A 20,984-nucleotide genomic window follows, 5' to 3' on the forward strand; every position below is an offset into this window, starting at 1 on the left:
TCAGTATTTTTTAAATATTATTAACGTTAAGTAAGACAAAAACCAATGATTGTAAATTATTAATTGAGATACACATTGGAAATGGTGAAAGTTCGTACAAAGATTACCATGTGGAAGAAGCATTAACAAGACATTAGTCGCATAGTCCCAAATATCACTGAACACGTTGACTGCCGATGTATTTACGATAGGTACCGTTTCGCCGTAAATCGTTTCTTCTTTTTATTATACAGGGTGTTTCAAAAAAAGTAACCCCGTGTCTAGGGTAGGTAAAAAACTAAAAAATAATTGGGGTTTGCTTAGTAAAAAATTTTTGTAACGCCATCCGTTTTCAAGATACAGGACGTTGAAGAAAAAAAAAATTTACGCATTTTTTACGATTTTGCCGAAACTACTGGCAAAATTGTAATGAAATTTTATATGAATATGTTTTGGAAGCTGATACATCCCATGAATTTGTTTTTATATCTGATTCTCATAGAGGGCGCTAGTTACACGGATCGTACTAAGTATTAGTCAATATAACTTTTTTAAGAGTATAATTATTAATCAAAATTTCAAGTAAACTTAAACATCATTCAATTTTACACGAAAAAGGTACTCTTGGTAAAACTCGATACTGTTTACCGTTTTCGGAATATTTTGATTTGAAAATTATGAAGTAATAATTGATGCTGGTATAAAATAGTTAGTAATTAAACAAAACTCACAAGAAGAAAATTAAATTAATGACTAAGAACATAAAATAAAATTCAATTACAGTAAGAGTTCAAAATGCCCTCCGTTTTCGCGAATACACAAGTCTATTCTTTTTTCTAAAGATTCCATTAACCTTCTAAACGGTAAGGGATCAGCTATGATGTCATTAAATTGACGTTGAATTCTTTCTTCCAATTCTTGGCGTGAATTTACCTCTGTAGCATAGACTTTTTCCTTTTTCCTTAATATACGACCAAACTGCGTAGTCCAAAGGGTTAAAATCGCATGACCGAGGAGGCCAATGAATCGGAGCTTCTGCACCTCTACCAATCCATCAATTCGGAAAAGGATTACTCAACCAATTACGACACCTTCTATCAAAGTGTGATGGAGCTCCATCGTGCATAAAAAATAAAGATCTTCGCTCGTTTAGCGTTAAATCTTCTAATATCTCGAATAGGGAATTGTTTAAAAAATCAAGATACATATCACCATTTAAATTTTCAGGTAGAATATGATAACCTATTAATTTGTTACTTAAAGTTGCTGCCCAAAACATTAACTTTAAATGAGTGTTGGTAATGTGATACCTTTTTGACTCGTGGATTATCATCACACCAGTAGTGTGCAATATGGGAGTTAAACATACCTTGTCGCGTAAAGGTGGCCTCGTCCGTAAAAAGAATGCATTTTAAAAAATTTGGATTATGAGCTGTCCTTTGTTGCAATGTTTCACAAAAATCCACTCTAACCGGTAGATCATCTGGCAAGAGCTCTTGGACTTGTCTGTAATGATAAGGATTTAATTGCTGTTCTTTCAGTATCCGCCAAGTACTTGAAGAAGAAGTATTTGTTTGTCTTGCTATATTCCTTACGCTAACTGTTGGATCTTGATTAAGTAAATTTAAAATATGTATTATTTTCTTTATTAATTGTTCTTGTTGTTCTTGGTCTACCAGAATTTATTTTATTTGGTCTCACATTCCCAGTTTCTCGACAACCTCGTTCAACGGCTCTAAATGATTTTTTACTTGGTAAGTTTCTTCTAGGAAACTTTTCTGCATAACGTGTCACAGCTGCACTAGAACATCCTAAACATTCGCCAAGGTTAATAACATGTCAGTGTATTCAACATTTGAGTACATTTTGATTTGATTTTACAAATAACAAGGTTTCAAAATTCTAATTATTCTTGATTTATCGTCATAACAATCAATAAATGTCAGATTTCCATGGCACACTTGGGGAAAATAGAGGTATACCTATTAGAACTTTATCATTATTACCAGCATCAATTATTACTTCATAATTTTCAAATCAAAATATTCCGAAAACGGTACACAGTATCGAGTTTTACCAAGAGTACCTTTTTCGTGTAAAATTAAATGATGTTTAAGTTTACTTGAAATTTTGATTAATAATAATTATACTCTTAAAAAAGTTATATTGACTAATACTTAGTACGATCCGTGTAACTAGCGCCCTCTATGAGAATCAGATATAAAAACAAATTCATGGGATGTATCTTGGTGTAAATGGTCTTTGGATGTATCAGCTTCCAAAACATATTCGTATAAAATTTCTAAAATAGAATGTTGCCAGTAGTTTCGGCAAAATCGTAAAAAATGCGTAAATTTTTTTTTTCTTCAACGCCCTGTATCTTGAAAACGGATGGCATTACAAAAATTTTTTACTAAGCAAACCCCAATTATTTTTCAGTTTTTTACCTACCCTAGAGACGGGGTTACCTTTTTTTGAAACACCCTGTATATAGTTAAACATTAAATTTTTAGTTTTTCGTACATATACTAATAAAGTATTTGTTCATATAGATCGTGAAACTCGCTGGTCAGTTTTGAAAATAATACTAAGACTGAGACTAAAATTTTTTTAGCTTTCACAATAGGTATCACTCTAAACACGCCAACGTGTGGCCAAACTGTATTCATTTTTGTATTGGTCCAAGTGCCTTGTATAGGGTAAGGAGGGAGAATTTCGTTGACTTAAGGAAAACATTGTGTATTTTTTTAATTATTTATTATAAATCAAAATTAAAAACCCAACAGAATCTTTAATTATCGAGTAATCACCAATTTAACAAAAAAAGCTTAAATTTTTGACCCACTAGTAGTAGGAACACATTATAAAAAACATGTTTGGGCGGCATTACTCCTGACTTTGGGTAATGCCGCTCAGGGTACAGGGTAATGGCGCTCAAACATAGTTTTTGTTATTTTTGGATACATAAGTCACAGATGTATTCATTTGGTGAATCCCATCCTGAACATATGAGCCCAAAATCCACAGATGGTGCAGCGTTGAAGTTGTTTGTTACCACTCATTGGACGAACTCCATTTTCGAGCTGGGAATTGGCGCGTTCCCTTAAAAATGTAATACTTTATCATCAACCTAGTGTCACAATAATTATAATGTTTATTAATTTAATTGTGTAATTTAAGGGTCACCTGATCTCGTTATGTGGCCAGTTAAAAATAATATATGGACGTTTTTTACTGAGGATGGTTCGATAGGACTGAAAACGTTCTGAAAATTTATAAATGTATTTTGGATAATTTTTAATAAATTTTATACAATTATACTCAAGAAGTTTTTACTTCATACTAAGTTGTTTATTTAAATAAGTGTTAAAATTTTGGAGTTACCGACAAAAAACACCTAACCAAAAATTAAATCAGCTCGACCACAGTGAAACAAATGCACTTCACGGTCGCATAACACGAGCTGGCTGTCCGTTTGTTTCGCTGTCTGTTAGAGATCCCCTCCCCTCGTGCTTCACGTATCGTGGGGTGTTGCTACATTACATTTTAACATAGTTACAGAGGTAAGCGCCATTACCCAGTGAGCGTTATTACCCCTCCTTACTCTAAATGACATTGATGAGACTGAATGTCTTTTTCACTTAATATAAGATTATTTTCACAACAATGCCCGACATATTGCACACATATCACCATTAAACCGATCTCGTCAAAGCATCATGAGCTTGACTCTAATGAACCTGGATTTTTTGATATCACCAAAGAAAATAATTTTTGTGTTTTCTTGTGGATTAAACAAGAGTTACGTAGTACAGTAGATGTTATTAAAAGTGTACCGAGAATTTGTTTACTTTATCATGAGACCTATATTATCTGCTGTGCAGAAAGTTCAGCGAACATCTCATTTTAGTTACGAGTCGTGTGTGTGACAAGGTCCAAACCATCTACATAAACGAATATCTGGGTAGGTTTTGTGAATATTTTCCTTCAGTTGTCTCGGGTCTCTGTTGGTGTTTTAATATTTTTGATATTTATTTGACGTGACTTTTGACATTATGATCTTTACTAATCCTATCAGTTTAATAGAAATTCCGAAGTCTTGCTTTACTTTATATATTACGCTATCATATATGATGCTTTAAAATTTTGGAACAGGTTTTTTGGTTGTTTTTTAAAGAATCCACCCATTGATATTCATCCAGTATGGGCTTAGCCGTGTGTAATTATGTTAGAGAGTATTTTATATATTGTATCCCTCCATAATTGTCATATTCAAAATGATCACCTTGTTTGTGTAATGGACACAAAAAACCGATATTCCATTCTTTCAGCATTTGCTCTTCTTCCCATACTCTTGCTAGAAGTTTGTAGATTTTATTTGGTGAGTGTGCTTCTCCATATATTGTAGAGTTCTGGCATCTCGTTTGATCTGCTCCTTTTCTAGGATCTGATTTGCTACATGTTTTACGATTTCTTTACATGCATCCCATTCCTGGTTTAGTGGGCTCGCTCTATATACCCATGATTTTTATGAGATAATTCCACCATTTGTACATCTTTCAGATATGTCTTGTAATGAAGACTCTACTTTCTTCTTCTTGTGCCTTGCTCAATTATCGTGCGTTGGCTATCAAATTGGCTACACTAATTTTGTTGATGGCAGCTCGGAAAAAGGATGCAGAGGATCTACCACTACGGAGATTTAGGAGGTTATGAGTATCTATCGTCAATAAGAGCATAATCGACTTGGTTCTGTGTATACTATCACAAGTATGTGCTACCAATAACCATACCTCTTGATGCTGCGAAGTTGCCCACAATTTTCCAGCTTCATTTGTGATATCATATGCGCTAAATTTATCAATATGTGATTGGTAGCAGTATTGTTCACCAATCTTATCATTTAGGTCGCCAATCACAATTTTGATTCAGATTCTAATTCTTCATAACATTATTTCTTTTGTTATTTCTTTTCTTCGGTTGACGCATATGGACTTCTTGTACTCAAATTAGAGCAGTTTCCCTTAATTATTAGAATATTTATTCTATGAAGCTCTTCCTTGAACTATGAAGCTAGGTTCCTTAGTCTACTCTACCGCGAGACTCAAACCATGGTCATTCATCCAGTCCTGGATCAGGACGATTGGATTCCATTCCCAGAAAAAGAGTTCTTCCCTGTCCCGCGCTACTACCAGCATCCACCAAATATGCTGGACAGTTTCCCGCCGCTACAGGATCCAGCACAGTGGCCCACTGCAACGTATTAAAAGCGTTTCGGACGTTGAAGAGTACTAGTACCGCCCACAAGACTCACGTCTTCCAGACATTTAACCGCCTCTGTCTATACCAGGTGCCTTGCGCGATTTAAGGGACTCCAGCGCCGACGAAAGTTCCTCTGGAGAGGAGGGTATACCTCGCTCCGCATTTCATGCCAAAAACCATGCGCTAATAATTCTCGGACAGCCTCGACCTTCTCGTCGAGCGGCATGTCGTACGAACGATTCGCTTTAAAATGCTTCATTACAATTGTACACCCTTCCCCCCAGAGGTTCTCGACCAACCTACTACAAAGATCTCTCCAGTGCCTCTTCTTCTCGGCTCGGATCGTCCTCTTCTGATCCTTCTTCCGAGCTTTGCTCTCTCTCTCTCACACACATGCTATTTCTCCCCGTCTCCGACTCCTCGAATATGACCTCTATAAATTTTTGATCTTGTTACTATTGGTTCATTTGTGTATGAGTAGCGTTCTATTCTAGGTGTGCACTTTCTATCTGCGAATATATATGCAACGCAGTGAGTGATCTTTTATTTTGATAACTTTTTATACAGTTATACACGTTATTGTGACGAATCTTTCAACTTCATTGGTCATCTTTCCCAATTAGGATAATTCTTCAGTTTTCACGAAAACTAGGTAGTTTTTTTTATTTCGGGTAACAAGCTCTCTAGCAAAATGGGTGGAGACGCCCAAATTGATCCCCTAATTCAGAGCTTTCATTTGACAAGCGGACCTAGACTTTATTGTACTCTAAGTACAGCATAATAAATTTACTTATTTGGTTCGAATATAGCAAGGAGGAAAGTTACCAAAGAGAAAATTACACACAAATAATACAAAACTGATTTTATTCACTTATATATTATACAGTACAATATGTAAGTTGAGCATCCATTTAAATATTCATATATAAAAGTTACACATACAACAGTCTATACAACGAGACTTACAGAATGGAATAATAAGTGTAAAGAACAATAGAAAACATATCAGCCAAATATCTTTAAAAGAAATATTATATTTATCATGAAGGCTACAAACAAGAGTAATATATCATTGGAAAATAACCACAGTTTAAAAAATGGAAATATTTTATTTTGACATATCGATATCCAAATTGGAAGCCATTTGATTTGTAAATTTTGTATTTTGAAAATGTCTTCTGATCTCGAAACCGAAACGTCAAGGTTTTATGGGTTAAAGCCACTATAGAAATTTAAAAAAATTATATTTATCTTCAATTTTTTTTCTTTCAATTTTATATAGAATAGAAGATATATGAATATGATAATATATTTTATATAGATATATGAATAGAAGAAGCGTGTGAACACCTACAAAATGTATTCTATGGATTTTTTCATTATTATTTTTATAAAATGTTGCTTTTTGTGTTATTTTTAATCATTTGAAGGAGTATGTACGTTCAAACTTTGCTTCGCCATTCATTTTCTCATCTCTTTACTGAAGCTTTATTACGATCTTAATTTAATTTACTATTTTTATTGAAAATGCGCCATAATTATACTTTAAAATAAGTTTTTTTTTTAATTTCAATTTGCACTTCGAAAATCGTTCTCGCAACATAAAACATTAATATTTTTTAATAATTTGAGAACGATTTTTGAAGTGAAAACTGAAAAGTCAAAAAATAAACTTATTTTAAAATAAAATTATGACTGTTACCTAATAAACATAATAAATTGTATTAAAATGCTGCAAGAAAATACTTTCAGAACGATCTTTATTTAGTTAAATGTAAGTGTGTGTAGTCGGAGTTCCCAACAGGTCACTTGATAGTTTTAATCTAAAAATTAATGAATGGCTGATATGTTCAAAATTATTTTTAAAGTTATCAAACTAACTAAAACTAAAAAAATTGTATGATAGTTGCCAAAACTCTTCTTTATTAGTAAAAGCATGATATCTAAAATAAAATTATGAAAAGCTTACGATTAACAACTTGAAGTCAGTGTACGACGGCGATTCGATAAGTATTTAGTCTCACCCCCAGATGGCGCCACTATCGCAAGAGAAATTTACTAACGTGTAGTACAGCTGGTTCCTAAAAAACTGATACGACTCTTAAAGCGTATTTTGTAGAAAATTGAGCAGTGTATTTTGAAGGATAAATACTTATTATTTACATACTGTCACTGCCAAATCTTAAAATTTGACACATAATTAATTCTGTTCAACCTTAAAAAATGGCTCCACATGCTAGCAAAAAACTAAAAACAAGAATTGTAAACTAATGTATATTTTACTTATTGTATCTATATTGTATTAATCTAAATACGCTAATGACCCTGCGTGGTTGATGCGTTAATAAAATAAAAAAAATAAAAATAAAAAAAAAAGAATTGTAACAAAATTACAAGATGGTTGGTCACTATCTGCTGTATCGAACCATTTTAACGTAAGCAGAACAACAGTTTTTAATATTAATAAAAGATGGAGAGAACAAGAAACTCTCGAAAGAAAGCAAGGTTCTGGAAGACCAAAAATATCTACCGCTCATGAAGATCGTACGCTTTTGGAGAGATTAGAAGAGAATCCTTTTGAAGGAAGAAAGACAACAACTTAGCGCAGAATTAAAGCATCGCGTCTTAGGTACCGAACTGCAGCAAAAACAAAAGCTCTTGAAGCAATCAAGACTTATATTTGCGTTAAACGATCAGCTACAAAATCAAGATTTTTGGGAGAGGGTAATATTTACAGATGAGAAAATGTTTCAATCTTCTAAAAAGGCAAAATTGGGGTTTATAGACCAGATAATAGTAGATTTAATTATCTATATGTTGATAGATATCGAGCAGCTGGTCATTTTAGTATGGCGTATTGGTGGCAGGTTTGTTGGGCAGATTTATCTGAATATTCTAGAAAACATGTTTCCCAGTATAGAACAGTTGCATCCAGAAAATAATTTTATCCTCCAACAAGATAGTCCTGTTCACACTGCAAATATAATAAACCAGTGACTCCAGAATAACAAATCTAAACCTTACCATGGCCCAGCTACATTCCAGATTGAAACCCAATCGAGAATGGGTGGGGGGTTATTATAAAATGGTTGTATCGGCCTAATTTTATACCTCAAAATGCTGAAGAGCTGTGGCACGGTATACAACAGGTTTGGGAAGAGCTCTCTGAAGAAGACAATTTCATAGTTCCTTTCACGCAGATGGACCGTGTTACAAGCTGTTATCAATGCTGATGGAGATATTACAAAATATTAATTTTATTTTTATATACCTAAATTTAGTATAGTTTGGGTCTACCACAGAAAAATTGTGATTCCGCTTATTTTAAAATGTTTTGCTACCTCTGATAGTGCCCAGTTATCTTTTAATTTGGTTACAATTCTTGCTTTAATATATTGTTGAGTTAAGTCGTTTGTTGTATTCCTTAATAATAATAATAAAAAGAATAACAACAACCCTATTTTATATAAAAACTATCATTTATATACTTTTTATAAAAAGCAGAAATTCAAAATGTGCTGGCAAATAAAGCCTATTTCGCGATGGGCCACATATTCAAATCGCGAGACGTACACCGGAAAACAAAACTCCGGGTCTATAAAACAATAATCAGGCCCATAGTAAGTTATGGTTGCGAAACATGGGTGGTGACACAGAAATCTGCCAATGCATTAGATGTGTTTGAAAGAAAAATATTACGTAGGATCCTGGGCCCAATAAGTGAAAACAACAACTGGCGAATTAGGTACAATAGAGAGAGTACAGAGATTACGATGGGCAGGGCACGTGGTCCGCATGCATGAGAATAGAATCCCCAGAAAATTATTAAATGCAAGAATGCAGGGAAAAAGACCTGTTGGAAGACCTAAAAAGAGATGGGAAGATGAAGTCGATGAGGATGCCAGGAACTGCCTGGGAACGCGTTCATGGAAAAGAACAGCGGTAAATAGAGATGGTTGGAGAAGCCTGTTGAGGGAGGCCAAGGCCCGATTTGGGCTGTAGCGCCATTGGATGGATGGAGAAATTCAAAATAATATCAAACTTTATACCTTAATAATTATTACAATTTATGAATTAACATATCGTCGCCTGAGAATTATACTGTTCTATATCCACTTTTTGGCAGTTTGGAGTTATATACATAGAAATTTTTGTAAAAATTAGCTTGTTCTATATCCATTGAAATGATGATAATATTCAGAACCAATTAAAAGTTTTCAGTAACATTTAGTTCTATATCCCGTATGCCTCAAAATATTTTTAAAATTATTTTGTTCTATATCCTCTTTAACTTTTAGAATAAATACGTTACTAGAATTATAGTGTTCTATATCCATTACGCATAATGTGCTTAATACCGGACTGTACGTGTATGTACATCATGGCATGTTGGTAAATGATCTATTGTTTTTTGTAAAAAGTGAATAGTAAGAAAATGTATTTAAACTAAATAGTAGTGGGTATTCCTGAAACAATTTAAGTAAGTACGTTTAATATTATTGTGTTGATTTAATCATCCTTATTAAACGAATTTGCAATATTACCTAACCTCAAAATTTTCATAGACACGGATATTTTATTGAATAAAATGTAATTAAACCTATTCAAATCAATAAAAAATCTTGATAATTATTATAAAAAAGAAATATGTTACACATTATTATATATTTGTAACTATTAAATTACTAATACGGGTTGTATGTGTTTTGATATGAATAGAGTAGTACAGGGGTGGATTAGCAATGGATTAGCATGAATGTTTCAGAAAGTAATGTGGTCATATTTCAAATTCGTTCCTTTTAATTTTGTAATTTTGATTCGAATTGCATGTGTTTCTTACTACATTGATATTTAAATCAATTTCTTTTTGCAGTTTATAATGAGTGCAAAACTTTCACCGTCGCCAACAAGGCCTTCTTCATGTCCTAGTGACGTTTGGAAGTAAGCTTACATTAAATTTTTTGAGAAATAATACCACTAAATAATATCTTATTTTAGCTCTTTGTGGCATATTATCGAAGAGGATGTCGAAAACGACAAAGAAAACATTAGTAAAGAAACATCTCAAGATAAGCACGGACCTAAAGCGACACCAAATGAAGGAAAAGTTGTTGTTTTACAAATGGTTACTTTAAACACTATGGATACACAAAATTTACAATTTAGCACACTGCAAGAAGTAGACGCATTGGCACAAAACTATGAAGAAAAAGAAAATAATCTTCAATTACAAAAGTTACCTGAGAGTCAAATTGAGATGGCAGAGGAAGAAGAGTATCTTAACGAAGAAGTTAATAAACCTGCGGTGATTAGTCGAAAACGAAAAAGAAGACCATCAGATTGGAAACAAAATATAAGAAAACATAAACGACAATCTGGACAAGAATATGTTCATACAATGAAGCGGACCAGGGAAAAGAAATCTGTGAAAATAGAGACATGTCGATCTGAAAATTGTGTACTACAGTGTACTGCTAAAATTACTCCTGACGAAAGAGATACAATTCATAGACAGTTTTGGTCTCTTAATGATGACAAAAAGAATCAGTTCTACTCAAAACATGTGAAGCGTATTTTGGCAGTAAGAAAAAGAACAAACAATGAAACCAGCAAAAAAACATTTTCATATCAATATTTTTTTTATGTATGTGGAGTTAAAATAAGAGTTTGCCAACATTACTTTTTTAATACATTAAATATTAGTAAACAGAGGATTTACTACTTTTTTAAAAGTGTAAAAGATGATGTTAGATGCATTGTTCGTTCCCCTATTCGTGGCAGGCATCAGAAGAAAACTATCTCCGAGGGAAAAAAACAAAAAGTACGAGAACATATTAACTCTTTTCAAAGAGTCGACTCTCACTATTGTCGACAGAGTTCTACCAGACAATATTTGGAAAGAAATTTAAATTTACAAAAAATGTATGATCTATACAAAACTCAAGAATCAGAACCAGTCAAATATCATATGTATCGGACAATATTCTATACTGAATTTAATTTGACATTCTTTTGTCCCAAGAAAGATATATGTGATAAGTGTGCAGCATATAATTCTCATACTAATCTGACTGAAGCAGATATTTTAAAATTTGAAACTCACAAGAAAAATAAAGATTTGGTACATCAGGAAAAAAACCGAGACAAATTTATATCCTCCGAGGGCAAATGTGTTGGTGTTTTATGTTTTGATCTGCAAAAAGTTTTTTCGCTACCAAAATCTAACGTAAGCAATTTTTATTATAAAACAAAATTTTCTTGTTATAATTTAACTGCTCATTTCGACAAAACTAAGATCGTATATAATGCCTTATGGCATGAAATGATTTCTGGTAGAAGCGGACTTCATATTTCTTGTGCTTTGATTAAAATACTTAAAAAAGTAGTACTAGATAACCCTGCACTTGAAAAATTGATTTTATGGTCAGACAGCTGTGTACCTCAAAATAAAAATTCAATAATGACATTTGCTTTGCAACATTTTTTGCAATCCAATTCTTCAGGTCAGATAAAAATAATAGAACAGAAATTTGGTGAACCGGGTCACAGCTGTGTACAAGAAGTCGCTGCAGCTCATAGTTGTATAGAAAGATTTGTAAAAAATGTAGATATTTGGAGCCCCGTAAGTTTGTTAAAAATTTTAACGAAGATTCCAAACTCGTGGAAAATGAAATTTAAATTTTTTCAAATGATCACTGCAGATTATAAAAATTACCAAGCAGAATCAGAAAAATGATCCTATCAAAACGTACCTTACACTAAAGTGAAACATCTGATATACGAAAAAGAATTTCCTTTAATCATAAAATATGGTCAACTATATGAAGGGCCACTTAAGGAAATTAAACTGGAAAACGTTAAAAAAACGCGATGTCAAATACATAATAATTTACCAGCAGAAGTGCTGCAACTCGTTAATTTAACACCAAAATTACCTGAATTAAAGAAAAAGCATCTCAAAGAGATGATACCGTTCATGCCGGAAGTTGATAAAGAGTTTTACAATGTTGTTTTGAAGCACAATTCAAGTATCATGTGCAACAAAGAAAAACAAAAGAAATAGACAAATAAGGAAAGTAGCGAGAAATAGAAGATTATTGTTTTTTTAGTACACCTAATAATTGTATTTTTGTTTAAGTTACGGTCATATATTTAATAAATTTTGGTTTTTATTTGATAATTTGTCGTTACCACCAATAAAACATTTTAAGAATTAGTTAGTTCTATATCCACTATACATGTTCTATATCCCAAATATTTCAGTTAAATGTTCCTTTTGTTCTATATCCAAATAAATTTTTCCGTATTACATGTTAATGTTGTTTTAATTGGCAATAATAAAGCACTATAACAAAAAGTAATTTAATATGCAAACAGTGATCATGATCTATAAAACAATTTTTCAATAATATCAAAAATATTTTACATTAAATTTAAAAACGCTCTCCTGTAAAATTGAGTTTTAGGAGATGGAACAGTATAATTCTCAGGCGACGATATGTAACCAATTTTTTGTTGTTTGTTTATTTTATTATTTGTCTGTCATAATAAATGTAATGTCAGATCAATCAAAAACACTGCTCAAAATGATCAGATCTTACTAAGAGTCGTATCAGTTTTTTTAGGAACCAGCTGTATCGTGTGGAAATAAATGTGTATACCGTGATTCTTCTACTTCGATAGCGACCGTCAAAAATTGGTTTAACGACGTGGTTGCACGTCGGTTTTTGATGAGTCACGCCCAGGTGCTCAAAAACGGCTACCACTGAGGATAACATGTCAACAATTAAATCCAGCTTTGTATATGGGTGTTCAGTTTATTATACATCGACATATAAGGGATGCATCTTGATGTGTTATATAATGAACACCCATACACATACTCTATCCATTCCATTCCATTCATAAATAAACGTTCCATACATCTTAACAACAGACCTTGTACCGGAATGTAAATACTATTTATTTTATTTTAATTTACCTTTCACTAAACTTTTCCCCCATAAGCAAACATAAGTAATATTGACACTTTTTGCACAATACCTGATGAAGGATCTTTTAACTTGTTCGAATTACATGTAATCGTTTCAGCATTTTAAAATTTTACTTGTTGGGCGACCTCATGATCATCAGAAAACTGTAGCGGTCGAAACCGGTCGTCGCAAGCTAAATAAATAGGTTGTGAATAAACTTAGTAGGAACCTGGTGAGTAGTTCGACATTCTTGAAATAATCCTCCTAGAATGTAACAGGTAATGGTCCACACAAACAAAACACGTTGAATCAAAGAGCATTTCCTATGAACCTATAGTGTTTGACATGATTAGGAATCCTCCACTACCTTCCAATTCGGATTCAGAGCTGCCTTACCTTGAAAAGGCATAGATCCTTTAACGGGGTCGTCATAACTTATTCCATCAGCCTCAATGATCGGAAGAAGACAAAAATAGAGGCGGATTGAAGTAGTGCAGAGAGTGTCACAAAAGTGACAACGTTAATAAAAATTACTAGTATCAAATGATGCCGCATTGATTATCCTCAAAGTCAAATGTTAAATCATCATCACCATCACCCTGTACACGTCAGGTAGTCACTCAATCTAGCTGGTGGGCGTCCTCTGTATCAAATGTTAAATACAATAGAAAATTTTCATTTTTCTTCATGAAGTTTAAGATTATATTAAGATACATTTAAGATGACTTCAAAGTGGTACACGAAAGCTCAGCATAGTTAAAATCAACGCAAAAATTATTTTAAGTCAGAAGTTTCATTTTAACAACAGATACAGTCTTCCCGAACATATAAAACTTAGTAACGTCGAAGCAGGAGTCTTAGCAACACCATAAAACGAATTGGTTCATATTTTCCATACAAAACAAGTGAAAAAAACTGATAACTATATAAAGTAGTTTTTTAACAACATTAAAATCACTAACTTAATATCACATGTACTCGAAATAAATATAATGGCATTCATGATGTAAAATATCAAATAAATACTTCTTAAGAGAGTATTCTGTAAGTCTTTCAAACAAAATCCTTATCTAATGTTCTTAGAATGTGGTTTAACAATTACGCAAAGAGGTACCGATATTGCACATTCTGTAATGCCGGGCTTCGTTTACAAAACTCTGTAAATTATGTACAAATGTGGGCATGTCCTGAAACAAAAGATACGAATTAATTAATTAAAATTATTGTATACTGTAAGGAAAGAATCTAAGGTGGGTATGCACTTATAACGGCAGGAAATGAGAGAAACAAACGGCACGGCATTAGAAAATACCTTCCCAAAAATTTAAGAGATTTGTTTTAATGGGAGAAATTTGCGAGAAGGGACTAACATTGTTAACAAATTTATTGTTTTTATTTGACCCTGTCGTTCCGATTTAAAGACGATTAAAATCCATCGAAGGTAAAGGTTAGTACAGTTAAAGAGATAGAACAGAATGGGGAAATTTCTAAAGAAGGATTTGGCTCGAAAATTCTGCTCTGAATAATATATAAATAGTCAAAATGCCTTGTGATATACCATATCACACTACCTAAACAACAATTTCACAAAAATTACTGTTATATTAAGGCTTGCCAAATTAAGAGTTAATGGGAGGAATAGGCGAGAAGGGACTAACATTGTTGACAAATTTATTGTTTTTATTTGACCCTGTCGTTCCGATTTTAAGACCACTTAAAATCCATCGAAGGTAAAGGTTGTTAGAAATAAGACAGAATGGGGGAATTTTTAAAGGATTTGGCTCACAAAAGGCTTTAGTGCCAATGATGATGACCTAAAATAACTGTATTATTTCTTTTCTCTCTTTAGTGGGTAAGTAACCTCTTATCGGGAACCTGAAGAGAGACCTGATAATAATACCAACTGTGACTGTCTTTTTCTATTTCTATTTCGTTTTAGTTGTAATTACTTATTAAATAATTTTTATTTTTAACTAATGATCCAACTAACGTAAATCAATCTAATATAAAATATAAAAGCACTTACTGTATCGTGATTATGTTGAAAATTCCTCAGTAAAACTTCTTGCTGATGATGGGAAACACCCTCCAAACTTTCCACAAATTTCCTAAGGAATGTTGTATAGAATCCGGTGAAATTCACAGCCGCCATGTTGTACACCGCCATTTGTACGTCGTCTGATAGTGATGACTGAGATTTGTCCAACAGGCAGTTAAAAAGAACAGTCAAAAATTCGGAGAGGAGGTGATACCTGAAGAGTATCTGAAAAAGAATTTGACAAAATGAAAAACAATTTTTTTCTAATGTGAATTTAATGTAGGGGTTGTAACTATTCAATTCATATTAAAAGATGAAGATGCTACAGGTTCAACCTTTTTTAGGTACCAAATTAATACGAAAAGGTACCCATTTGCTGGTTGATTAGTATAGAAAACCTCTCAGTTCAGGTAGATATCTCAATTATTGGTCATACCATAAATATTCAATGAAACTTAATTTAGTTAAAGAAATGAAAAATCGTGTCCTTAAAATCAGCGATACCGCTTTCCATACAAAAAATCTAAAAATCATAAACTAAGTAGAATTTTTTCATCAATTAATAATATCAAAATTGCATATAAAACAGTACTAACAGTTAACAAAGGTTTTTTATTGTATACCGTGCGGATCATGTGAACAAGTATACTATGGTCAAACATCAAGATGCCTTAAAGACCGCATTACATCCCACAAGTCAGATAATAGACTACATCCTGAAAGAAGTGCATTGGGTGAACATGCATTTTAAAATGGGCATCGGATAGATTACAATAACATCAAAGTAGTAGAACAGGAAAGTAACCATCACCAAAAGACTTTTTCTTGAAATGGCATACATTTGCCAAAATAACAATGCAATGAATCATAGAACGGATATTGGTCATCTAAATGAAATGTTCTCCTATTTGTTACTACTAGGTAAATGCAACAATAACACAAAGAATAATTTATCAATTGGCATTTAAAAAATTTGTTTTTTTTTACAATTTTTTTTAAAAGTTAGTAATTTTTGTATACACATAGATACTGGGGTCATACAAAACAAAATCACAATCAATTGTAACGTTTTTAGAATTATGAGCTTGTTTCTTTATGTTAATTTAATAAGCTTTGTGTTGAAACACTAACAGGTTAAAATTTCACTCCTTTATGATATTAACAAATATAAAATAATTTATATTGCCACGATACACCTAATGATAGGCCTATAATTTGCTGTACTACCAGTTGCTTGATATTAGGGGTGTGGGTTTTTCACTTGTCAATACGAATATTTTTAAATTTACACACGAAGTGTTCTAAAAAGTCAATAATAAAAACCACTGGATTGTCGTGATAAAAACTAATGGCGATAGAATAAAATTAAGAATAACAATATCATGAATGTGTTTATAATAATTAAGTGTTGTAAATGTAAAGTAATTTTTGAATTTTGAATATAGAAATAGATTTTATATTGAACAAAGATGACAGGCTGTGATACAATTTTATCAACATTATATAACATCATTGATGATACAACCTCATTAAGTTTGTAAGTAGCGAATTTTTTAATTAATTATACCAACGTTAATAAACTATTCAGCACATTTGTAGCTCCCTGATGAAGGACATAACCAATGTCCGAACCGAAAGCTTGGATTAAAAATTTACAAGAGTACACGTTTCATTTTTTATTGCTGCAAACCAAATATTTAACATATATCACTCAGAAATCTATTAATCTAAGTTTCATGGTTCATACCTCAAAAACGCGCTATATTGAAGATATGAGTGCCAAAAATAAGATTTTAGAGAAAACACTTTACTTACTTTGTGATATAACTTCCATTTGGTATTGAGATCTTCAAGTGCCGCTAGACTTATCCTAAAGATGTTCATATCTTGTTGTAGAAGAGCTTGTCCGAACACCTGCAGTACGGCGAGGAGTTGTTCTGGTTTTTGTGGATGTTCGACGCCCGCATCGGAGTCACTACAGCCCGGGGAATACCCTAATCTCACTTGCGAAACATAGAAATACTGCCAACGGTGAAGTAATATACTAAAACAGAAACACACCTATTTATATTTGAACACTTCTTCTAAATGGTAAACTTACCTATACAATAAGGTAAGTAACGCTACAAAAACGTCAGGAGAGTTACCACCTTGCGAAACTATTAAAGGATAAATATTTTCCATGCATAATTGAAGAATGCCGGGTAGAAACGTTTTGTAACCGTTTCCTGGTGATTCGACGACTAGTTGCAAAATTTGCAACAACTTGTCTAAGCCGCAAAGGGAGCTTGGCTGGCGTTCGTTCATTGTAACCTGTAAAATATTTGTAATTTTGAAAAAAAAAATTTCCGGATTGGAAATCGAAATGTCAAAACAAATGTAAAATGTAATTCTCATTACAATAAATTGTGGTTTAGGGCCATATATAATAATATATAACTTAAAAGTGGTGTAAGTGTAAGTTTCAGTATAATAAAGGTACAAATCCGGAGTTGGACCATTATCACTCTGAATTAACACGCCACTTCTGGGAACGTGTTTTGAACTTGCATGTATTTTTATTAAAATTGTGAGTTTTTAAAAAAAAAAGTCTGATTTATGGTTTCATATTCAAGTAAACATTTCGTTATTTAATTACCAGAAATTAACTTTATCTTTGCTTAGTTTAGGTCTAAATTGTTTAAATAACATGTTTTGAGATATTTTTCTTTTAAATTGCATAAAAGCATATTGTGATTGTTTCAGACTGTGAAGAAGGCTTTAATAATGAACAGCTGCCGGTGAAACTCACTACAAACCCGATTTCCATCATTCCTGGACTAGAACCACAACCAACACCATCAACCAGTGCCCAATCTGATATTCCGGGGACTGTTCAGGGGGAAGCAGTAGTGTTATGACTCTCATGAGATCAATAAAATGTATCCCTTTCATTGACCTGTCACTATGAAATTTCGATTGTTAGATCCTAATCTTCAAAACCTATGACCATTTTTTAGGGTTCCAAAATTGACACTCTCAGCAAAATTCAGCTTGTTCTTATGGTTTTTAGAGGTCAAATCTCTGACGACGGACTAAATAATCCTGTACCAATATTTTACTGATAAGCATTTTGAAATAACTGGTATTTCAGTCAGTCTGTATTGTTAAACTACAACAGATCTCCTCCTGGTAATAGTTTCTTTAAATCCTTAGAGGCGGCCTGGAGAATATAGTCAAACCTAACATATATTTAATTATCTAACAAATATCATCATCATCATCACTGGCTCGACAACCCTTTTTGGGTCTTGGCCTGTTCCAGGATTCTTCTCCATTCTGATCTGTTTCGTGCTTTTTTTCTCCAGTTTTTTATTTTTAAGGTTGTTATATCACTTTCTATTTGTTCTAAGTATCTCAGCTTCGGTCTTTCTCTTGTTCTTTTTCCTACTGGCATCTGTTTGAATATTTTGTTTGGTATTTCGCCTTCTTCCATTCTTTCTACATGTCCTATCCAACGCAGCCGTCCTATTTTAATGAATGTTATAATATCCGTATCCTGGAATATTTGAATCTAACAAATATACCTAATATATATTATAAAACAATTCATATAAAACGAATTCTAACTACAATACACTTGTTATTGCACACTTACACATCTTCACGTAAATTTGACTTTGATAAATTTAATTATTTTAATTAAGTTGAACATACTGTATGAATATTTTGTCCTTTTGTTAGTCCATATAATCCGATGTCTAAATTACTCAGTTGCATTATGATCGATCCCACATATTTGATCAGAAATTTCTTAGCGCTAGGGAGAGAATAGTAATACACATAATTTGTAAAAATCCTTCAATACCTCTCACTCTTACAAAAAAAATTGTACGCCACTGAAAGATCAAGAATAACTTAGAACGGTCATAACTATTTCCTGGAATTTAGTGTCTAAATTTTTAATACGCAACTATAGCACAATATTATTTGAAGCCTGTTTCACATCACAGTTTTAAAAACAGCTAAATTATAGTACTACCTGATTACTTACTTGCATGAACACCTGCACAGCGTTCTTAGTCTCGTCGACACCCAATTGTTGTTGCAGCACTCCCATTATGTTTAGAAAGAATGTAAGTACGTGATTGCTGACTTCCTTATACCTGACTAGAGATGGAAATAGAAAGAGTCCGTGTTGTATTGTCGGTTTCAATGAGGCGGTGAGAAGTTTCTTAGAAGCTATGGGGAAATGTCTGCAGCTTTCGACTATCACAGATAAAGAGGGTAGTACGGATTCGACGACGTTTTGCATTCGATCTTCTCGTGTGTCCAGTGTCAATTCCCTAAAAGGTGTTCAAAGAGGTTTACAAGAAATGTTGTAATTATAAAATTTAATGTTCATGAATATTGTGAAGTGATGTACTGTTTTGTCAATGACACACACAATTGTAGTGTAAGAACTGTACATAATATTTAATGCCCAATACAATTGGAGTAGTAATAGTATATAGGTTCTATTAAACTCCAATGAAAGGATAAGAAGTGGTGGCGATCGGCCCCTCTAAAACCAAGTGATTTAATTTTTTTTAAACTTAGCTCAAGTTGTATTAAAAACTTTGAAAAAAGCAACTTTAGATGTGAAAGATTGCGTAGGTTTGACTACATATTCTTCTTCTTATGGTGAATGTCCGTTCCGAACGTTGGCGATCATTCTGGCTATGATAACTTTGTTGGTTGCTATACGGAATAGCTGTATTGAGGTCTTTCAATACCATGCTCTCATGTTAGCAAGCCAGGATATTCTTCTTCGTCCTGGGGACCTTTTTCCTTCAATTTTACCTTGCAAAATGCATTGGAGTAGCACATATCTGCCTTGATTTCTCATTATATGTCCCAAGTACTGCCGATTACAGCCCTTCATGATGTTGACCAAATCCGCGGTTGTGTTCATCCTCCATAGTACTTCTTCATTGGTGACTTTGTCCGCCCATGGTATCTTCATGATCCTTCTGTATAACCATAGCTCAAAAGCCTCAAGTTTTGATAGAGTTTCCGCCTTTAATGTTCACGTTTATACTCAGTACAGAAGCACTGAGCACACGTAACATTCAAGGAGCCTTATTTTTGTTTCTAGGGTGAGGTCATGGCTGTTAAACACAGAGCTCATAGTCAAGAATGCACTTTTTGCTTTTCCAATGCGACATTTAATCTCTTGGGTATTGTCCCACAACTCACTGATTATAGTACCCAAGTAGTTGTACTGTGAGACACGCTCAATTCTCATTTGGTTCACATACAGATTTGCTCCAGTTATGTTTCCTTGCTGATGATCATTAGCTTGGTTTTGCTGGTGTTTATATCCAGTCCATATGTTCTACTTGTTTCCGGTATTTTGTTCATTAAGTTTTGCTATGGTATTGGAAAACACTATTATATCATCTGCATACCGCAGGTTATTGAGCTTGACTCCATTTATTGAGATGCCTTCATCAATATCTTTGAGAGCCTCTTCAAAAATGTGCTCCGAGTACAGATTGAATATCAATGGTGAAATTATGCACTCCTGTCTGACTTCCCTTAAGATTTTGACCTGATCTGTATATTCTCCATCTATTCGGAGCACCGCTGATTGATTTCAATACAGGTTAGCTATTATTTTTAGGTCTCTTCCGTCACTCCCTGTCCTCTTCAGCACTTCCATCATTTGTTCATGCCTGACTCTATCGAATGCCTTCTTGTAGTCAATCAGG

At 33.1% G+C, this 20,984-nt stretch overlaps 1 protein-coding gene across 1 annotated transcript in view; it reads right to left on the minus strand.

Annotated features, from left to right (window-relative positions):
- Positions 1 to 13,421: 13,421 nt before the first annotated feature.
- Positions 13,422 to 20,984, minus strand: part of ebo (exportin ellipsoid body open) — a 31,441-nt gene continuing 23,878 nt past the window's right edge. The window contains exons 13-17 of the mRNA XM_072539875.1: positions 19,286 to 19,577; positions 17,354 to 17,565; positions 17,068 to 17,296; positions 15,241 to 15,477; positions 13,422 to 14,401 (exon numbers count right to left, since the gene is read on the minus strand). Coding sequence (XP_072395976.1) covers positions 14,306 to 14,401; positions 15,241 to 15,477; positions 17,068 to 17,296; positions 17,354 to 17,565; positions 19,286 to 19,577 — 1,066 coding nt within the window. The 3' untranslated portion in view covers positions 13,422 to 14,305. The remainder of the gene's footprint in view (positions 14,402 to 15,240; positions 15,478 to 17,067; positions 17,297 to 17,353; positions 17,566 to 19,285; positions 19,578 to 20,984) is intronic.

The sequence above is a fragment of the Diabrotica undecimpunctata genome, chromosome 8, assembly GCF_040954645.1.
Source record: "Diabrotica undecimpunctata isolate CICGRU chromosome 8, icDiaUnde3, whole genome shotgun sequence".
NCBI classification, from domain to species: Eukaryota; Metazoa; Arthropoda; class Insecta; order Coleoptera; family Chrysomelidae; genus Diabrotica; species Diabrotica undecimpunctata.